The 20,800-nt window shown below is 41.8% G+C and overlaps 1 protein-coding gene and 1 long non-coding RNA gene across 8 annotated transcripts in view; one reads left to right on the top strand and one right to left on the bottom strand.

Annotated features, from left to right (window-relative positions):
- Positions 1 to 20,800, top strand: part of LEF1 (lymphoid enhancer binding factor 1) — a 131,413-nt gene that overhangs the window by 94,513 nt on the left and 16,100 nt on the right. For 4 of the 7 annotated variants that reach the window (XM_072809864.1, XM_072809862.1, XM_072809866.1 and 1 more), the window contains 3 exons: positions 4,504 to 4,611; positions 9,644 to 9,692; positions 10,340 to 10,380. In XM_072809864.1, coding sequence (XP_072665965.1) covers positions 4,504 to 4,611; positions 9,644 to 9,692; positions 10,340 to 10,374 — 192 coding nt within the window. In that variant the 3' untranslated portion in view covers positions 10,375 to 10,380. The remainder of the gene's footprint in view (positions 1 to 4,503; positions 4,612 to 9,643; positions 9,693 to 10,339; positions 10,381 to 20,800) is intronic. The other 3 variants (XM_072809861.1, XM_072809865.1, XM_072809867.1) reach the window with 1 other exon arrangement.
- Positions 266 to 8,653, bottom strand: LOC140623440 (uncharacterized). The gene is made up of 4 exons (XR_012023055.1): positions 8,018 to 8,653; positions 7,490 to 7,552; positions 4,949 to 5,108; positions 266 to 961 (listed from the first exon to the last, which is right to left on the bottom strand). It is a non-coding gene; the product is annotated as an uncharacterized lncRNA (long non-coding RNA).

Below are 20,800 nucleotides of genomic sequence, written 5' to 3'. Positions count from 1 at the left end.
TATAATTAAAATGATGATAAATACTGTGAATGTAAAGAGTAAGATTCTATGAGAAAGAATAACAGGGAGCTAGGGAAGTTCCCAGAAAAAAAAAAAAAAAAAACAGTATTTAAGCTGAGACCTGAATGAGTAGAAATTAACCACATGATCAGTGGAGAGAGGTAGACCCTCCCCAATGGAGTGACGTGTGTGCACTCATGACTGAAGCAAGAAAGCGCTTAGCCCACCTAGGGAACTATAGAAAGGCTTTGCAGTACCAGCCATGCTTCTGGAAGAACCCCGGCAAACACAGGTGGCCACTCCTTCCAAGGTAGAAGATCTGTTCTACTCAGAAACTGGAAGAATTTATATGGGCTGGAGAAGCCTTTATTCTAGAAAAATTGTTCTCTGGGTCTTAAAATATGTGCATGGTGTCTGCATTGCCTCTTTTCTTTTCACTCTTTCTTTTACTCACTCCACGATGCTCTTCTGATCACCTACTGTATACCAGGCACGAGGCTAAAACTAGGGCAGATGCTATAAGATTTCTTTATCCAGCCACCAGCCCAAAGGCTAGTCTTCCCAGGTGCTTTTTATAAGGATTGAAATGGTCTTAAAACATTAGGTATATGAAGAATGGTGAGAAAGATTGGAGTTTTTCTAATACTACATTATAATTTTAGAAATGCTTCATTTTAATTTGTTGATGCTCTTCATGTATGTGATAGTTACTTAAATTATGACCCTATGCATTTGTTTTTGCAACCTCAAGAAATTCATGATTTGTAAATGAACATTTAGACAAGGAAGGTCTAACAGCTTTTGTAAAACTTAAATGATCGTGTTTTAGCTATTGTGGGTAATTTTTACCATGTTTGATACAAACCTAATAAACTTCAACATACATAATAGAAGACATGCAGGAGATTTCCAAGCCATGTGAACAGATGGAGAGAAGTAAGCTTTCTTGCATTATCGATTCCTGTTGGAGAGAATAAAAATGTGATTTCCAATCCGCAGGACACCAGGGTTTCAGGGGTAGGATTTGGTAGCAGATTATAGCTCTCTTGGTGCCCTGTGTATAATACCCTCCCTCCCTGTGGATTCTTAAACACTTAATAACAATAATTACAATGATTTTCCAAGCCAGAACATAGCAGATAAATGATTCCCATCATCTTTGAGGAACTTTGCCTTAAAAGCTTAAAGGCTGATGACCATTCCCCCTGACCCTTTAAAAGAAGAAACCAGAGGGAAAGAAGGGTTGATGTTCTTTTCTAGTTTATATAGAACTCTTGACTCTTTTCCTTTTTTGAGTTAAAAGTCCCCTGGCTCTGCAGTGGTAATTATTTTTCTGCTCAAGAGAGTAAGTTAGGATATGATACGGAGGTATGCTTCCTATTTTTAATGCACATTTCCAACAATTGCTACTTTCTCAGCTTCCTTAACGATCCCCAGATCAGAGCGTGTGTCCTAAAGGATGGTTCTCATTTGGGGTCTCTCTCTGTCTTTGATTTGGACACCTGTTTCTATTTATAGGTCTCTGAGATCTTTGATTAAGATCAGATTTTCTCTCCTTTCATAACTTCCCTCTGGCAGAGTAGTCCTTGCTAGTTCTTTAAAGTTCCTGCTTTTAAAATCATGAAGTTTTATACTGGAATAATTAGAATTCTTAAAAGTAGACCTTAAATCCACCCTGGAACATTTTATCTTTTTTATTTTATTCATCTATACTGTATCTCTAAAAAGAAATATTCAGTCATATGAATTAATAGCACAAATCTTACTTTATTTTTTTTTTTTTTCAAATCTTACTTTAAAAGAAGGCTTTTCAGACCTTCCAGGCTGTTAAAGGAGGTCCCATTTGTTGCAAATTTGTCAGAATTTTTAATATGTTTTCCAACAACTTTGGAAATGTTGACAATGAAATCTGATTTTTTCAAAAAAAGAATTAACTCAGTTTTTCAGTAAACAAGAGATACAAAAGTGTTTTTTTTAAGCCCATTGTGTTTCAGAAATTCCTATTAAAAAAGGCCATCTTTCTAGTTTGTACTGGACTGTTTTCATTTACAAGGCTTTAATACCATTGTTCTATCTACTGTTTTACTCTAGTAAATGATCTTTTTGTGGATAGATTTTGTGCATTAGAAATACTTGGGAACTAAAAGCGATTGAGACTTCAAGTCAATACTTTGTGGCCTGCTTTTTCTCTCCTTGCATTTTGCTCAGTTAACTGGGATCATTTTGTCAACCTAAATGCTCTGTTTTAACTGAATAACTGGTTGTTTGGATAAAAGACCCAACCCCCATACATATTTTGAGAGAAGTTTTATAAAATTTAATCCAGGTTTTCTCAGCAAGTTATAAAGCTGCCATAAACTACATAAAATTATGCCAATATATTTCGTTAGTCAAATGAATAAAAATTTACAAAAGTTGTAATTTTACTTTTTTTCCTTTTTGTCTCCCAATTTGTTCCTTTTTGGTAACATTTTGCCTCTTGCCAATCACATTTAACACCAGAACTGTGTAAATATTAATGATCAGTGTTTTCTTAAAAAAAAAAAAACCACCAACCCTGTCCCCCCACCCCCAAAAAAACCCCAAACAAATAATCAAGGCCGATCTTCTCCACTGTGTCCAGTTTGTTTTCCACCCTGTGTAGGTCTCTGGTACTGGGTCATTGTTCCAGATTTAGGAAGGCCAGTGGTGGGCAGAAGCCTGGTTTAAACTCACACCACTGTCCCAGACCTGCCTCCTTCTTAAGATTATTTTCACTAACTGTGTTTACTTTGCTGGTGTATAAAGAACTGTGTCTCAGGTAACTTTTTTCAGGTTTTTTTCCCCCTGTCAGCTCTCCAGTGTCCATTCCCCCCACGTCCCCATCATTTCTTAAAAGAAAGGCTTATTTCCTGATTTGCCCTCAGGTTCGTACCCAAGTCCTGCTGTGTGTCACGCTTCTTAACTACTCGATGCTCTGTTCTTCTAAAGCAATCAAAAAATAAGCCATCTGCGCTATCCAACATAGAGGCCCAGGCATCTCAGGGGCTTTTGGAGGAACTGAATCCGATGCCCTGCTCTGGGGCACCTCCTGCGCTGGAGGCCGGAGAGGGAGGGTGGGGAGTGGCAGAAGGTGCTTTAGTGTTCTTCTTGGGATCGTCCCAGGTCTTTTAACAAACAGGAGCAAGCAGGTGTTTGTTTTTCTTGAGGAAAGCTGCCTAGCCATACCTCAGGAGCCTCCTCCAGGAGAACTTTTTCTCTTTCATGGCCTCTCTTCCTCGCTCCTCCATCTTTTCCCCAGTTCAGCCACATCTTTCTTTTCTTTTCCTTATTTTTTTAAAACTGGACAGGGAAATTAAATTCAGGGCAGACCAGCCATGAATGAGAGAGAATCTCCTAGCACTTTAGAGCTGGGGCCAGGAGGAGTGGACAGGTGGGAGCTGACCCAGAGCGTGGGTACGTGTGGTGTGGGTCAGACCTGCCCCACCCGTGGCTGCGCCTCCATGCCATCCCTCTGGCTAGTTGGTTCCCCAGAGCCCAGCAGGTTCTCCTGGAAGGTTCCACTGGCAGATCCTAGCATTGAAGAAATGGGAAAATACTTGAAAACTGCCTGCTAGGGCACCTAGAGCGAGTCATGTGTGAACATATGCAGAGCAATATCCAAATATAAGCTGCTTAAATTACCAAATGGATGCCTTGCGTACATTAGCTATCTTGCTGTATATGATACATAATTATGTCAGCTATTATAAGGGAAATGGAAAGTTCGCAGGTGTCAGCCATTACGTTCTCCAAATTAGATACCACAGTCTCAGTTTCTAGATGGCAAAACAAACCTAGACAGTACTCCTTGCTTTCTGTCAGAAGGAAGCTAAAAACTGTAGCCATAGAGTGCACATACGATTGGACAGTGCTGTCAGTGTGCTCCCTCTAGACAAGTAGTGTTTTGCAAGTGTGAGGATAGGGTGAAAGGGGCTAAGACAGACTGATTTAAGGTCTTGCTTTATAGACAGGATCACAGGATGCAGGTTTCTGACCTTCTGTATGACAGAGTGGGTGGGAGAGTGTCCATGTGAGGTGAGGATGCATCTGTGTGGAAAAGACATCTGGAAATTATCACATTTTGCATAAATAAATGGTACTTGGTCTCAAATATCAGAATATGGTACAGACTGTGAACAAGGCCTAAGTTGGGTGTTGAGGCTCCCCAGTGAAAGTTCTTTCTAATTTATATGGGAAAAGAGAAAGGGTGGGTAACAGAATATTTTACTTTGGATATTTAATCACCTTGAATGTTTCATGTGATGTGGGAGGAACAGGATAGAGACCAAAGTTTGAGTTTCACTCTCCCTGCTGGACTCTAAGTGGATTTCCGCAGTCCTTGCTCTTCCACCATTTAAAAATAAATCAGAATTTAAGTGCTTAATATTTTAATTCTTTAATCTTTGAAACATGAAATATATAATATTGTTGCTCTTTTGCTTGCTTTCATTTGATTTGTTTTCCTTCCTCTTTTTGTTTTAGTGGCATGCCCTCTCCCGTGAAGAGCAGGCCAAATATTATGAATTAGCACGGAAGGAAAGACAGCTACATATGCAGCTCTATCCAGGCTGGTCTGCAAGAGACAATTATGTAAGCTCCTTCTGAATACCAAAAGCTCCGTACTGTCACTTTTTCTGTCTGTTACTTTTGTGATGGAAAGGTGTTTTAGAGTACAGTAGCTCCCTCCATCCTCCTTTATTCACTGGGGATATGTTTCAGTACCCCCAGAGGATTCCTGAAACCACCAAAAGTACTGAACCCTGTATATGCTGTTTTCTCCTTTTCATACATACCTATGATAAAGTTTATAAAGACACAGTAAGTGATTAACAACAATAAAATAGAACAATCGTTAACAATATATTGTTCTAAAAGTTATGTCAAAGTAGTCTGCCTCTCTCAAAATCTCTTCTTGTACCATACTCACCTCTCTCCTTGTCATGATGTGAGATGGTAACATGAGGACATGAAGTAAGGGGACTGAGCAGGCATTGTGATATTGCATTAGGCTGCTGCTGATCTGCTGACACCATGTCAGAAGGAGGATTGTCTGCTTCCAGACCCTGCTTGACCAGAGGTTACTGAAACTGTGGAAAGCAAAGTTACAGATAAGGGAGGACTACTGTATATGTAATGGAAGTTAATGAACTTTATAATAAAGATTTCAAGGATATATTGCATTTAGAAAGCTTCGAGCTGTCATACTTTTTTTTCCTCTAGTTATATAATGGACTTTTTTAGGTAAAACTGTAATCCAAAAAAATCCATTAAAATGTTGGTAAAAAAGATTTTGTTTTAAATGCCCAAAATATCGGGGCACCTGAGTGGCCCAGTTGGTTAAGTGGCCAACTCTTGATTTCAGCTCAGGTCATGGTCTCAGAGTAGTAGGATTGAGCCTCCCACTGGGCTCTGCTCTCAGCAGGGAGTCTGCTTGAGATTCTCCCTCTCCTCTCCCTCTGCCCTTCCCCTGTGCTCACTCGCTCGCTCTCAAATAAACAAATCTTTAAAATCAAAATAAGTCCATAATCTCATCATGTAAAGGCAACAGTAGTAATAACTAATTATATTATCTTTCAGTTATTTTTTTCTGTGTTTGGTTTTTTAACATGGATATAAGTATGTGTGTGTGTATACATATACTTTTGTGTCATGCTTGCTTTTATATGTAATAAGCATTTTTCTGTTATGGGATAGTTTTTCTATATATCAACTTTTTTTTTTAAGATTTTACTTATTTATTCATGATAGACACAGATTGAGAGAGAGAGAGAGAGTCAGAGACACAGGCAGAGGGAGAAGCAGGCTCCATGCAGGGAGCCCGACGTGGGACTCGATCCTAGGTCTCCAGGATCAGGCCCTGGGCTGAAGGTGGCGCTAAACCACTGAGCCAACCGGGCTGCCCCTATATATCAACTTTAATGGCTATATTATAGTATTTTGAGTGAATGTCACAATTATGTAACCATTTTTTCCTCTTTTTTAGATATTTAAATTACCTTTTTTTTAACAATTGGAAACAATCCTACAATGAAGAGATCTGTGTATAACAATTTTTATTTATTTATTTATTTATTTATTTATTTATTTATTTATTTATATTTAGGGCTATTACTTCTGTAGGATACATTCACAGTAGTGGAATTGTTGAATTAAAAGATATAAGCTCTTTGGTACTTACTGTCCTATTTCTTTCCAAAAGGATATTATCTAATTCTTAAAAAGAATGTATTCAAATTGACTGTTTTGCCACAGACTAATTAAAGCTGGATTTTAAAAAATTGTTTCATATTAGTGTACCTTGATGTCTATTATGTATTTTATTTAGATGGAGTATTTATTTTTTAAATTGTACTAATTGGCCAGAAATACCCCATTTATAGGGCCTGTTATTTTATTACTTTGGAATTTGAAGATTTTACTAACGTGGTCTTGATACAGCAAAGACTATTACTGAGAAAGTGTATTATAAATTATATATTTCAGTTTTAGATTTTATGGAAGGGAACACTTTTGATTATTTAAGCTCCTAATTTAAAAATTTTGAAGATCATTCACGTTCCATGTGAGCCCGACATTAGAAAAGCCAACTAATAATATTAGGTGGAACTGTCCCTTTTAAAAAGGGTGACGTTGAAGCCATTAATCAACATATAATTTAATGTGTGACCATTGCTGTAGATGGTTCTGTGGGGCCCCCTGTCTGAGGTCAGACATCCCATATAATGGAACATCAAGATTTTTGGAACATATTTGTTTCCTGTAACATGCTTCCGAAAAGTCACTACTGGTCAGGATTTGAAGCTTAAAACATTGGCTACAACCATGACATAGGAAGGAAGAATCATGGTGTTTGTTACTTAGGAGCGGCAGCTCATTGGACTCTCCTGAGCTCTTGTTTGGTTGTTTTAATGACTACCATATGCCTGTCATCAAGAACTGTCTTAAATGTTTTCTGTGATATTTTTCTAATCCCTATAATAATTTAGGGTCATGAAGAGCATTATTGCATTTTAATGCAATATGGGGGAAATGGAGAGGTCGTCAGGTTAAGTAATTAGTCCAAGGCCATGTAGTGGCTAAACTGCAAGTTATACCTGGTTCTCCCTGACTTTCAAAAGCTATGCAGTTTGCCTTCTCTATAGCAGACTAGCACAGTCTTTCCAGTGCCTTCTTTAGTAGACTGCTTTAATTCAAGAGTTTTCTCCCCTGAGCTGTGCTTCTTTTCTCCAGGCAATAATTAGCATCCTTCTGGATAGATTTGACCCAGGGAAGAGCCGTGCTGTGAAATTTGTATAGATTTAGCATTGCTGGTTGAATGTCTTTGAGTGAAGTTTCTGTTTCTGAATCTTAGGTAAAGGATAAAACTTTAAAAAGAGATAAACACATATTCTATCCCTCTCTCCTTTTCTTCATGTGGGGAGATGAGAAGAAAGTAGTTTTAAAGAAAGCCGGTATAATGTAAATTTACCTTTAAATTCTTCTGCACGATTTTTAAAAGAAATTGTTTTGCATAACTTGATTGTGGGATCCCCTGGAATGAAGGGAAAACCCAGCTTTGTGACATACAATTCTTATAACAATAAATATAAGCCTATTAATGACTAAGGCAAACAGAAGCCAATCAAGTGATAGCACTTTAGCTAAAAAGATTCTTCTGAAAATAACAGCATAGGAATGGAATCTAAACAAGATACATGCCTTATGCCTTGTATCTTAGCAGTTAGTGTCAGATTGTTATCCTTATCCTTATTGAGATTATATTAAATATATCTCAGTTATTGAATATTAAAATGCTCTATTCTGTGGCATCATAGATTTTATTACTTCAGTTCTTCTAATTTTTATTTTTTATAACTGAAGGTTTCATAAATCAGCAGTGCACATATTTTCTTAGGTTAAATCAGCTAGATATTTATAATGTTAGAGCATTTTAAATTTAATGCTTAATAACCTCAGTATTATACATAATTTTAATGAAAAATATTTTTATATTTACCACACACAGATGATTTTTTTTGTGTATGTTGACATCAGTACATCCAAACTACTTAGGTCATCTTTGTCTATCATAAAATGTTGGTTCTCTTGAAACACTGGTTCATACCTAGAATATAACACAGGTTATTTCACAAAGGCTCTAGCAGTCCAACACCTCAGGCCAGTCACATATACTGGGCATGCACAAAATGGCATAGATGTGTTGAGACGCTCGGGGTGCTCTTAGGAGCCAAGGGCCATGTGGTGAGGGACTCAGGGACACAGCATGTTACAGCACCTGGGAGGAGTTAGGTTCTAGTGGTGAGGTCTGCCTGAGGGAAGGGTGTGGACAGACCAGACCAGAGGGGATGGGCTTTGAGTGGGGCTGAGAAAGTTCCTGGAAGAGCTGGCACTTGAGATGAGTGTTGAACAGGCAAATGGGAACAAGGAGGAGAAAGTGAGAAGTTACTGACACATGAAACAACCTCAGAGCGTCTTCTGAAAACCACAGTTATGCCATTTGAAAGGAAGCTTTGGAAGGTAGGGGCAGCCCATGAGAAGCATGCTCTCCCTCTGTGTGGTCCCCTCCTCTCAGAGTGCTTTTAATAATAGTGTTAAAGATGACTCCATTATTTTTGAAATGCTGTTTCCCAGGGTCACGAATATCTGCTGTTTGGGAGGATAGTTTGAGTCAACCTTCCAAAGCTTTAAAGCTTCAATGGTTAGGTCATGTGACATGAAGAAAAACTACCCTGGAGTGCATAAAAATATAGACTTTTATATATTCACGCAGTATGTTCAATGTAATCTTACAGTTTTATGTTTTGTTCTTTGTTAATGTGACTATTACAGTAGACATAAAATACAGCTATTCGATGTGATATGTGTTCTGTTATAGTTATTTGAAAATACCGTTCTAATCCAGGTCAGCTATTTACTATTCATGTAAATCAAATATGTGCTGTATCTATGCTGTATTTCAACTATTTTTTAGAGGAAATTATGAAGATAGAAAATAAGACCACTATAAATGAGACTTAAAATTGTAAATCTGTGCCAAAGGTGATTTTGAGGTATATTTGTGTTATCATGTCTGTTTTAGGAAACAAGGTCCGAATTTACCAGAAATGTCTTTGAAATTACCTTTCATTTTCTCAGGTTCAGTATTACCTTTCTGCCACTCTCCTTGATTGCCATCATGCCTGTGCCATAGGGGCTAAGGTTCTTTAGCTCATGTCGTGAATTTTTAATTACATGGTGGAATTCACAGTAAGGATTTATCATGAACACTACCAGAAGTGGGTTCTAAGTGTGGTAGTTGATAATAGACTGTCTCTGTAAGTGGGCTTTCCTTGAGTGGGAGTCTGTGGCCACAGCCCTGGGACATCATTACCCTTGTATGTATATGGAAAACCACCTCCATTGTCAATACAGATATTAAATTATGAAGCTGTAGAGACAAAGGTCACAAAGAGGTAAGAACTTTTCCCTCGCTGTTGCTAGGTATAGATGGCAAAGAGAGAGAGAAAGAGTGGGAGCACCTCTGTCTCTTTGTTGACTGCCTACCTTTTGTACTTTAGTATCATATCCATCCATGTGTTCATAGTCCAGTCTGTAACATGACCATATACCCATCTTCTTCCAGGGTAAGAAAAAGAAGAGGAAGAGAGAGAAACTCCAGGAATCAACATCAGGTAGGCTCCATGTAACTTTCCAGTCAATTCTCCTGCTTATGACAAACACCTTTTAAGGTAGTCTGCATCTTCTAGACACTGCTTTATTCTGCAGCTGTAACCTGTGGTTTTTTTTAAACTCTGCTTTCCTTCCTGAAATTCTTTAAAAATGTTTTAAAGACCTTTCTTTTAAATGTGACTATGTGAAGGTATGTCTATAAATGCTCCTTTCCCAAATCCTGGTTGTTAACTGGTGGCTTTTGCTTTCATTGTCTATATCCTCTTTAATACTTCTGCTATGTTTCTATTTGTACAACTCTTCACAATAACAATTTTTATTCTGATTTTATAATATACTACCTTATGTGTCCTAGAGAATCTTTTCTGTGGCTTGGGTATTCTGAAAATAGAAAACATGACGATAGGATTTATCTTTCCTGGACATTAATTCAAGGCATCAACCAGTGAGGTCCTATTTATTTCCCCTTTTTCTTTCATTAAATGTAAGGCCACTACTTGTACTGCACAAATAAAAATGGCTGGTATAAGAACCATAAAAAGTAAAGCAAACAAGTCCACATGATGTTGTAGCTACTACGTATTTGTACTACTACAAATGTACAAAAACCTCTTCAATAAAAATTTGTTAAAGACACAATTTTCTGCAGGTACAGGTCCAAGAATGACAGCTGCCTACATCTGAAACATGGTAAGAACGACTCTCTGGTCCTACTGCTGACACTAGTTATAAACAGAGGCCACTTGCTTGTGAACCTTCTTGCTCATGCTGATGCATCCAACACTGACCTTTTAAAGAGGAAACTCCAACAAAATCAAATTAGTGCTTTAGGAAAATCGGATGGTTTTTATACCGGCTATGTTTTTGCAATATAGTATGAGTATGCATTTCTCTCTTCTTTTCTTCCTCTTTTGCCCCTTTAATTTTTCTTGATTCCCTTTCCCCTAACTCTTCTCAGCCATTCCTTACTGACCAGTGGTAAATCAGCCTGCTGAAGAAACAAACGACAAAACTGGCAAGCAAGCAAAATGCCCTCTTAACTCTGCAAGCCCAGGGCTACACATAAGGTGCCCAGACCATTGCAGCCCAGGATTTGGAAGTTTTTGCTCCGTAGAGACTTCTCAGATGAGATGATACAGAGATACTTAAAAGTAATAGAGTTCTAGTGAGGAAGAGCAGCTTTATGTATTTTTTTCTATTATTTAAAAATGCAGCATGGGGACTTGATTGACTGTATTCTGCTATCAGGCACTTTTCTGACTTGGTAACCATTGCTAGATCCCTGTCAAGTATTTATAGGCAATGTGTAGTTGTTGTTTACTGTAGTGACCATATTTTTGACCAGATGGGTGGAAACCTCTCTTTATAAATCAACTTAGTTTTGCTCAGCTTTGAATTCACAGTGCATTGACATTGACATATTTCCCAGTGACAAAGGAGCTACCGTTGACTCTGCTCCCTCTCCAGCAGCCTACATCCAGGTCCCACCAGGTCTGTCCTTCGGGCCTGTGTTGATGGAGTCTTTCCTCTTCCACTCATCACGGCCACAACCCCTGCTCAGGGGTGCAAACTTTCTGTCTGGATTATTGGAATAGCCTTTGGATAATTTTCCCACCTCCAGGCTTCTTTCCTGCCAATTGATCCTCCATGTTGCCCCCAGAGGGATTTGCTAAAACACAAAGTGATTGTGCCACTTCCCCACGTACAAATAGTCAGTGCTTTTTGTTGTCTGGAAAATAAAGTGTAAACCACTTATTGTGTCTACCTGTACCCACTCCTGGGTTCTCCCTTCCCGTCTCTCTTGCTCACCTCTATCCTAGCCCTTTTGAGTCCTGTGCTCAGTCCAAACAAGATGACTAGTGGTTCCCTAATACACACCATAGCCAAGGCACATGCTGTCCCTGTGCTTGCAAAGCCCATTTCCACTGCGGAGGAAGGAAGGGATAGATCTGCAGTGTTTCTCAGGAGAGAGCAGTAGCCTACAGATTATTTAGTTCTTGACTAGAACCAGATGACCCTCACTTAATCTTTTACAGTTTCATTTTGGTGCTGAAATTTCAGTGGACTTTCCCGAAGAAGCCTGTCGACAATTTTGGTACCAGATAGGTAGGAATTTTCCATCAGATGTTTGCCTGAGCAATCTATTTGAGCTTTTCCCTCTTGACTTTTCCTCAACTGTGAAACAGGAATGACACGCACCACCCATGGTTGTTCGTGTATCATATATGCCTTCCTCCTTCCCCCCACCCCTCACTGAGACCTAACTTAGTTCTATTCTCTGTGAAGCTTTCTTGACCTTTATTCAGATTGCCCAGGTTCTTCAAAATGCCATTGCCACAATTTTATGACCTCAAAATTCTTCCAAACTGAGTGGCAGCCTTTTCTCTGACTGAACAGAGGATGCCCCCTTCACATAGATGGCCGAACAATACCTGAAAAACGGTATCACAGATGATGTCCGTGTTTAATTCAATATAATGGCTATTACTGGCAGACCTCTTTTCAGCTGGCCTCGTGGCTTGGTCATTAGGAGCATGGAGAAGACGATCACAGGCCCTGAAGCATAGTAGAAGTAACTCTAGTAGCAAGCACATACTCATGCTTTTGTACTTGATGTTTGCATTCTTTTTTGAAAGAATGTTGTCCTTTTAATTACTGAATACCTAGGTATGGACAGCAGCTGTTCCACACTCTGCTTCTAAATGAAAAACCCTCACAAGTGTAGTGTGCTGAGGACCGGCATTTGCTGATTTGCTCCATCTTGTTTGCCCCAAAATCTTTAACACTATTTCTGTTGAAGACCATACAAAAATCTGTTTCTATACTTCAGAGTTTGCTGTTTGGTTTGTGTCCTTAATGATCAACATGATATAATATTCTAGACTAGAAGATTAGGCAGAGAATGTTTTTGTCCTAGAATGTATCCCAAACATCTTTTTTTAATGTCAGAGCTGTCACTGTGCTTTCTTGACACTTAACGTATTTTTTCTAAAAGTTAAGGTGGTCCAGGACACCTGGGTGTGGCTCAGTGGTTGAGCCTTTGGCTCAGGTGGTGATCCCGGGGTCCTGTGATCAAGTCCTGCATCAGGCTCCCCACAGGGAGCCCTGCTTTTCCCTCTGCTTGTGTCTCTGCCTCTCTCTGTGTCTCTCAGGAATAGATAAATAAAATCTTAAAAAAAAAAAAAAAAAAAAGTTAAGATGTTCCTTCTGCCCTATCCCAGAAAAACAAAGTGCCTTCTCCTGCACCCACCCCAGCCCCTTCTCAACAGCTGCTCCAGTTGATTGATTGGTTTCCTTCACTTTATCAGAGTCCGTGGCTTTTCTACTGCTATCATTGCTGGGCTGGTCCTGCAGCCTTTGAAGTCATTGGCCTCCTTTCAGAGAGCTGCACTGGCGGTCATTTGATAAGAACGGCAGAGAGGAGCTCCGATTCACATTCATAAAAATTTCAGTGATTTAGGAATGATACTATTCCTGCCAGTTTCCTCTCCCCTTTGTTTTGGGATTTCAGAAACTTCTGTTCATACAGTAGTTGACTTTAGTCATTGTTTAGCACTTACTGAGCACCTAACAGATGCCAGATAGCAGTATAAGACCTGGAAATACAGTGTTGAATGAGGCAAAAAAAGTCCCTGCTCTTGTAGTGCTTATGTGGCTGAGGGCAGTTATTACATAAACAGGAACATACGAATGCTATAATAAAAATAAAACAGGGCCCGACTTTGGGGTCTGCTTTAGATGGGATGGTCAGGAAAGGCTCTTCTGAGAAGGTGAACTGGTCATTGGTAATGACCAGTTATCCCTGAAAAATGGAGGGTATTCTGTGTCTGGTTCTGGAACATAGCAGTGGCAGAGAAATGAAAGACATGGGGAACCAAGCATCACGCTGTGGAAAGCGCTTAGGCTGGGAATGAGGCCACCCAGATTCTCAGGCCCCCTTCCCCAACCGTGAATGGCCTGGGGTAGGTCCTTTAAAGCTGCAGACCTCCGGTTCCTCAGTTCCTCACTGCAGTGAAAGCGCTGGGTCCTAAGGCCTCTGAGATACCCATCTGTGGCCCTACTTCCCGGCCGCTTTGCTCTTCCGTGGTCTGCACTGCCTCCCAGTGTTGTCAGAGAGACTCAGGTCTCTTTTATATTTACTGATGTGTAGTCCTCATTCTGTGAGTGGTTCTGTAGAACTATTAAAGCACCTGTATGGTCTTGAAAATGACATAAAGACAGTATGGCTATTTTTCGGCTCTTAAATAGGTCATCTCCTGCCTCCTACTCTTCCACCAGGGCAGATGCCTCAGAAGCATTGCCTGTAGTTTGGGGATTTGATACTCCACTCATGTGTCAGCATATGGCTCCTTGTTTGACAGACTACAGCCACACAAGTGCTGGCTTCACCTGAGAAGCCAACAACAGATAAGATGTTTGATTAGAGCTGATCCTGCCAACAATGGGGAGTGAAATCTCCCTTGACTGGTTTCAGTTCCGCAGGGAAGTTGCTGAGTATTAGCTAAATCCCTCTCCATCTCCCAGTCAGTGAGGTAGAGCTAATGGAACCAAATGCCCAGGAGGGGAAGAGACCGTGACTCCAACAAGAAGAGAGTTTTTGAGAGTTTCTCTTATGTACACAATGAAACTTAGCACTGTCTTGGTGTCCTAAAAGAAAAGTCCTGTTCAGTTAGATCTTTGAGCTCAGATGGCCATGCATGTAGCACAAAGGCTAGGGAACTCTCATTCCTCTGAACTAGTCACAGTAAGGAATATACCCCCACTTAAAAAGGAAAGGCTCTCCTCAGTGAACAAAAAAAGCTCTCTCAAAACTTGTATTTCTGATTCTTAAGAGATGTATGTTTCATCTAATGCTTTCATATTTTGGTGGGAAATACCATTACAGGTGCCTCATGCAGCCCAACATAGAAACTAGCCTGTTAAGAGTTCCTCATACACCCAGCTGTGTTCCCATCTCTCCCTATGTTTCTGCTTCAGCGCTTTATAAATGTATCCACTCTGGTGGAATCAGGTTGAAACAAATGAGCATTAACCTAGTCTCAACTTTTAGGATAATCAGAAATGGGCTCCATAAAAGACATTCTTTCAGGTTAGACATGATTCCCAAGCTGTGCAGTCTTGCAAGAAAGCCAAATTCATCCTTAGCTTTTGGATTATATAACATCAAAGAGCTAGTTTAAAAGAAAAAACGAGCTATCTAAAAAAAAAACCAAAACAAAAAACAAAAAAAACCTTTGGTTAAATAGATACACACTGGCACCCACATACAAGCATACTCGCAAAAACATAGGTTTTAGGTTTCTGACTTTGGTGTGATCTCTGCCTTGTATACTTGCTAAACTGAGAAATTAAAATGTATTTTTTACTTCAGCCTTTATTTCCCTGAGGCCAAGAGGTGTGTGAAGTATAGAACACGCCTTGCTTGGATTCACATCTTCTGAAAAACTGTCTTTAGCTTCCCATTTCAGGGTGATGTTGGGGAGCCTGATGAGCTAGTAATTAAGGCCTGGGGCCCTGGGGCCCCTGGAGCATATGCAGCATCACTGCAGAACTTTAGAATGGGGCTGGAGCCACTTCAGGACTGGCCGTGGCCCTGAAGCCTGGAGAAGGTCATCTGGAGCCCGTGCCCCAGTGGAGTCAGGGGGCGGTCTGTGTTCACTGGCCTCAGTGAAAAAAACCATTTCATACAGTTTCTGATGCTCAGCCTGGTGAGTTTGCTGCTTCTGCCTCATCTTTGCTCCGAATCCTGTGCCACGAGAGCAGATGTAGTCATTAGGTATCAGTAAGCCTCTGGGTACTTGTTTCTGGTTGCCATGTCTGTTGGAAAGCAAAGACAAGCTCTTACAAAATAATAAAGTCAGAAACAAGGGCATCTTAGCCTTGTCCAAAGTCTCAAAAATTAAGACTTTGAAAATGGGAAAGTGAAAAGATGGCATCCTGCTTTCCATTTTTCATCTTTTGGTCAAACCCTTAGAACTGTTACTAGGCAAGCAGGAGTGTGTGGGGGCTAGGGGCTGAGGTCTGGAGGTCTGGGAATTAGCAAGACCCCTAGGACACAGCAGCAGTGGCAGGGCAGGACTCTGCTGCCTCCATTGGGCCCCAGGCGGCACCCTGCTCCCCGGTAATGGGCCCAGCCCAGTGTGGCGGGGGGGTTGGGGGGGGGCTCCTGCCTGGCATTTTGCCATGTGGCTGCTGGTGTGCCATTTAGTGTGGCACTTGTCTTTTCAGGGTCAGCAGGTTGCTCTCCTGGCAAATGGAGATTGTGGTGGCCCGGAAAGGCTCCTGCATGGCATCTTCTCTGAGGCGGTGGCATTCTCTGGACTTCGTTCTTCGTAGGCTTGTCCACAAATTCCTGCTAAACTTGTCCAGATTCTTAGAAACCTTGTAGAGGATTTGCAAGGCAAGGACACTTGATTACTTCTCTTACTAGGAACTCCAGAGTAAGAACATTCAGGAAGGAAAATCCAGATGTCTGGCAGAAAGGGCAGGCTTGGGCACATTGTCCTAAAGAGAGTTGGCTGCACGGGACACTGTGTGGCTAGACTAATTGGTGTGTGGAATGCAGGTTTTCAAATTTTGACCATTCTCCAGGGCACTTTATGCTGACTCATATGATGGGATCCTTTGATGTCAAGAAAGAGACGGCCTATGTTGGAATTAAGGAGAATGGGGAAGTCCATCTTAAGGCTGCAGGAGCATCTTGTGGGAGCCAAAGACAACAGTACACATGACCCAAGGAGAGGACTGGAAGATGGCCTTTTCCTGCTCTTACCTCTGTCCCTGAAAAATTGCCTCCTTCTCCCTTCTGTTGATGACTTTCTCAGTTCTTTGGTCCCCATATCCAGAACTCCTAAGCTTACACATTGTTAGTGTCAGTCTCCTAAAGAAAGGATTCAAATTCCAGGGAAGGGACCTCGGTCAGCCCAGCAGGAGTCGGACTTCTCAGTCTGTAATCAGCTGTGGCCACAGGGGACGGTCACACCGTACAATATTGCCGTTGACGCACTGTGCTCTCGTTGTGGGTATGTTGGGAGTCTGGACAATCAAGAGAGGAGCGAGGCAGCAACCCGACAAGGTGTCCGCTACAGCTCACCAGTAGGCAGCTGGCTGGGGTCTGCTAGGTCGGCAGACAGGTTGATCGGATCCAGCCGGCCGTGCCCCAGAGAGGACACAGGTGAAAGCTTTTAAAATCTCTCCTGTGCTTCAGTGTCCTTTCTGTCCATCCCTTTCTGCTCTTTAATGGTCAAAAGAGCTAGAATTGTGTTGAAGTTGCCTTGGGAAACCAAAACAGGGAACTGGACCCTTGGCTACCAGGGTTGATCATGTGCCATTAACAAATAATAGGAGAGGGAGAGGCTCATTTAAACCCTCTTGAGACATGTGATATTTAGTATTGTTCATGAAAGAACATGAAATTGAATTAAGATCAATGCACTTAAGAATAGTTTATAGAGTCAGAAAATTATTTTGGACAAATTTGGTTTAAAAAGAATGTTTTTCTCACTGAGCCATCTGGAACTGTTGAGGAAATGAGCCCTTTTGGAGAATGGTTTCCCAGAGAACTCTAGGTTTACTTCTGTAAGTATCAAAACCTGTAATTTATTTAAGTCTTGAGTGCAACCTCTATCTCTTTTAACAGAGTGCATGGAAATTAAACATATCTTAATACTTGATGCTGTTATTCTACAATGCATATAGTATGTGCTAACAAGGAATTGGTGCTGTTTACCATGATGCTAAATGACCACAAATAATGCGGGATTTTAAGAAATCTGCTCTTTATAATTTCTGCGTCTTCCTTTTTTTGTCTGGGACTCTGCCCTCCCCTAATGTGTTCCTCTGCTCTGTTGTGTGGATTCAGGAACCAGGAAAAGAAACTTATTTGAAGAATTTATAAGTTAAATGTAAATGCTCTTGAGTTGGTATATGGGGGGTACTCTTACAAGGCAGGGTGACAGGTGTTGGTTTTGTGCGCGGATTTGTTGATAGCATGGTGATAGCTTGAGGCTTTTTTTCCTCTCAGCTGTATTCTTTAGAGCCGAGGCTGCCAGTTAACTGAGATCCAGATGATTTAGGTGGTCCTGTTTATTTTTATTTTTTTTAAAGATTTATTTATTTATTCATTCAGAGAGAGCAAGAGAGAGGCAGAGACACAGGCAGAGGGAGAAGCAGGCTCCATGCAGGGAGCCCGATGTGGGACTCGATCCCGGGTCTCCAGGATCACTCCCCAGGCCGCAGGCGGTGCTAAACCGCTGCGCCACCAGGGCTGCCCGGTGGTCCTGTTTAAAACCGTCCGTGAGCTTTGTTCTTTTTGCCAGAATGAGAGAAAAACTAGAGCATTTCAGAAAGACAATACTGCTCGCCTTTTTGCCTGAATTTTAATTCATACTAACCTGAAATTTTCTACACTTTAGGTGTGTTCTTTGAGAATATAACAAATCTTTTTTGCTGCTATTTTGGGATTACTTTTCTCGGTTTCTGGAGATACTCTGGCTCATAAGAGACATATTTCATAAGAAAGATTTTGCAGAATTAATGGCATGAAACTTGCTTACTACCCTAAACATGTTGAGGGTGGAATAGCAGAAATGGAATGGACATTTCTGGATCACATACTGTGTCCTGGGTGCTCCAGTAGACACCTCTGCTTGGGGTGCCTCATGCTGCTCTTGGGGCAGCCCTGGGCAGAGTAAACCTCTGGCCTGTATGGGGGATGAGAAAACACCAGTAACTTGTCCAGGACCACATGGCTGCTGTGCAGCAGGGTCAGGTTCAAACCTGGCTCCGTCTCTTAACTCCCAGTCTCCACCTGCTGCAGTAACGAAACTTTATTTTGCCCTTCAGATGCCAGATACTCCCCAAGCTCACCACACACGTGATCTCCTTTTCCCCCCCTCAACACACTTTATGAAGGGTGGGAACTAATTATTCCTATTTTACAGATAAGGAAACTGGGGTTGGGTAGATCCAGGTAACTTGCCCAAGATAACCCTGGTGGTATGCTGGAGTCAGTGTCAAACCGAGCGTAGGACTGTCCTCGGAGCCCTGCTGTGACCCCACGGTGTACTGTTGCCCGCCTCTGCCACAAAGACACATGCACACACGCACAGGTGTTTAACAGGGAAAATGTTTTGAAAAGGATGCGCCGATCCTGTTACTTCATTTTTAGAAGGCGAAGTTAGCATCTTTGGTGTAAGAAAATGTACAGAGAAATGTGAATTGGATAAAGAATTTGGAGATGGGTGGATGAGGTGGGTCTACATAGTTATTGTTTTCCTGAAGTACTTCAATTTATAGAACTAAAATGATGTTTTGAGGCGCTAAACCTCCGAGCCACCTGGGCTGCCCGAGAATATATGTTTAGGACTCAAACTCGCATCCTGCCACCTACAGGTTGAGTGACCTTAGGCCAGTTGTTTATCCCCACACAGCCCCCATTCCTTATTTGTAAACAGAAATTTGGGGAGCTGTTGTGATGATGAGACCTTGCACACGCAGAGTACGTGTCCCAGTGCCTGGTGCATCAGTGCCCAGCGGACGCTTTTTCTTCCTTCTCCTTCACCAGCTGGCAGACAGGGCCACCTCAAAGTCACGAGGGAAGTCATGAGGCTGAGACCCACCTGGAACCAGGAGGCTTGTACTCTGGAGGGGCCCCCTGGGACCAATCATTCAACAACCTTGTGCCTCAGTGTCCTGTACAGTGCCATGGCCAGACTAGCTCTATCCTGCCGGCGTCCTGCTCTGGCAGTCTGTGCCTCTTCCCTACACACACACACACACACACACACACACACACACACGTGTGCACGACATGGCGCAACAGGAGAGTTCACGCCCTCAAATAACAGGCTTCTGTCAGTTTGCCCCTAGGCCAGGCAGCAGGACTCAGGCAGTTGGCAGGAGGTGTGTGGTGTGCTGCTCTAAGGCAGTTTTTGCAATTAAAATCTGCCTCTGTTCACCTCTTGCAAAACTCAACTGTGATAATCTCTCCTCACATTTTACGTACTAACTAAAAACAGTTTAAAGCTCTTGTTCCTTACTAGTAACATTTGGGAGGGGGAGGCAGGATCTATAATTCCAGCTCATCTTTCTGGGTTCCTCAGCATTTCTAAACAAGGATATGATGCCATTTGATACACTACGGGGCAGGGGTCTTCCCCTGTTGTTCCTTCGGGCCAGCTCTGCTGCCCCCAGACGGGCCTGGACAGCTTTCCTCTCGTGTCCACCTCAGCCTCACTAAAGGGCTTGTTTCCTTGGCCCCTCCTGCCGGGGGACAGCTTGGGGCAGGGGGCTGGGCTGCACTCAAGGACGGGGCTAGTGAAGCACTCAGCTTTTTAGTAGTCACTTATGTTTAAGCTTACGGAGAAGGATTCTCCCTCCTGCCCTTCCTTCGCTGCTTTTGGTCAAGGCCTAGACATTCCTAATGCCTCAGAGTTAGTGCTGTTTATCTTCCAGAAATAGACCTGCTCATGAAATCTTCAGCTTCCCCTTTCCTACTTGGGCTTTTCATAGGTGACTCCGCCCATTTGAGTTCCAGGTTCCATTTGGTTGGTGGAATATTTTTGTGAAGATTGGAGTTTGGTCCAAGAGAACTTCAGGGGTTTCAGCTAGATGGTAGGGGGGTGGGTGGCAGGGTGGGTGTCTTCTGCTGCCTCAAACCCACTCTCCAACTGGCCCACGCAGTGACTCCTGGCAGAGGGAGCCCAAGCCTTAACATCTGTAAGATGGGCCTCGCTGGCTGCCTTTGAAGCGGGAGCAGTAATTGCCAGCTTTGATTGCACCGACTTCACTGGTGGGTTGGGCTGCGCTGGGGCTCGCCTGGCCTGGCCCAGCCACAGGCCCCCAGTGAAGCCTTAGATGTGGGAAGTCTCCAGTCTCCAGAGCCTCATGCCTGTGGTTTCTTGAAAAGAATCTTGATTTGACCTGTTTTATATCTATAAAGCAATTCTCTAAGGCCCCCATTTCTTCCATTTGGAGGTAAGACTTGGGTCTGCCCTGATGGTTCTGTAGTTTAAAGAAGCAACCACATTCAGTCTGTCTTATTTGATAGCAGGACAAATTCTTTACCAATTTATTTCAATACTAGTTATGCTATTAGGATTTGTAAGAG

The sequence above is a fragment of the Canis lupus genome, chromosome 33 (assembly GCF_048164855.1).
Source record: "Canis lupus baileyi chromosome 33, mCanLup2.hap1, whole genome shotgun sequence".
Classification (NCBI taxonomy): Eukaryota; Metazoa; Chordata; class Mammalia; order Carnivora; family Canidae; genus Canis; species Canis lupus.
Note: the sequence above shows the minus strand (reverse complement) of the source record. Positions and strands in the feature narration are given on the sequence as shown.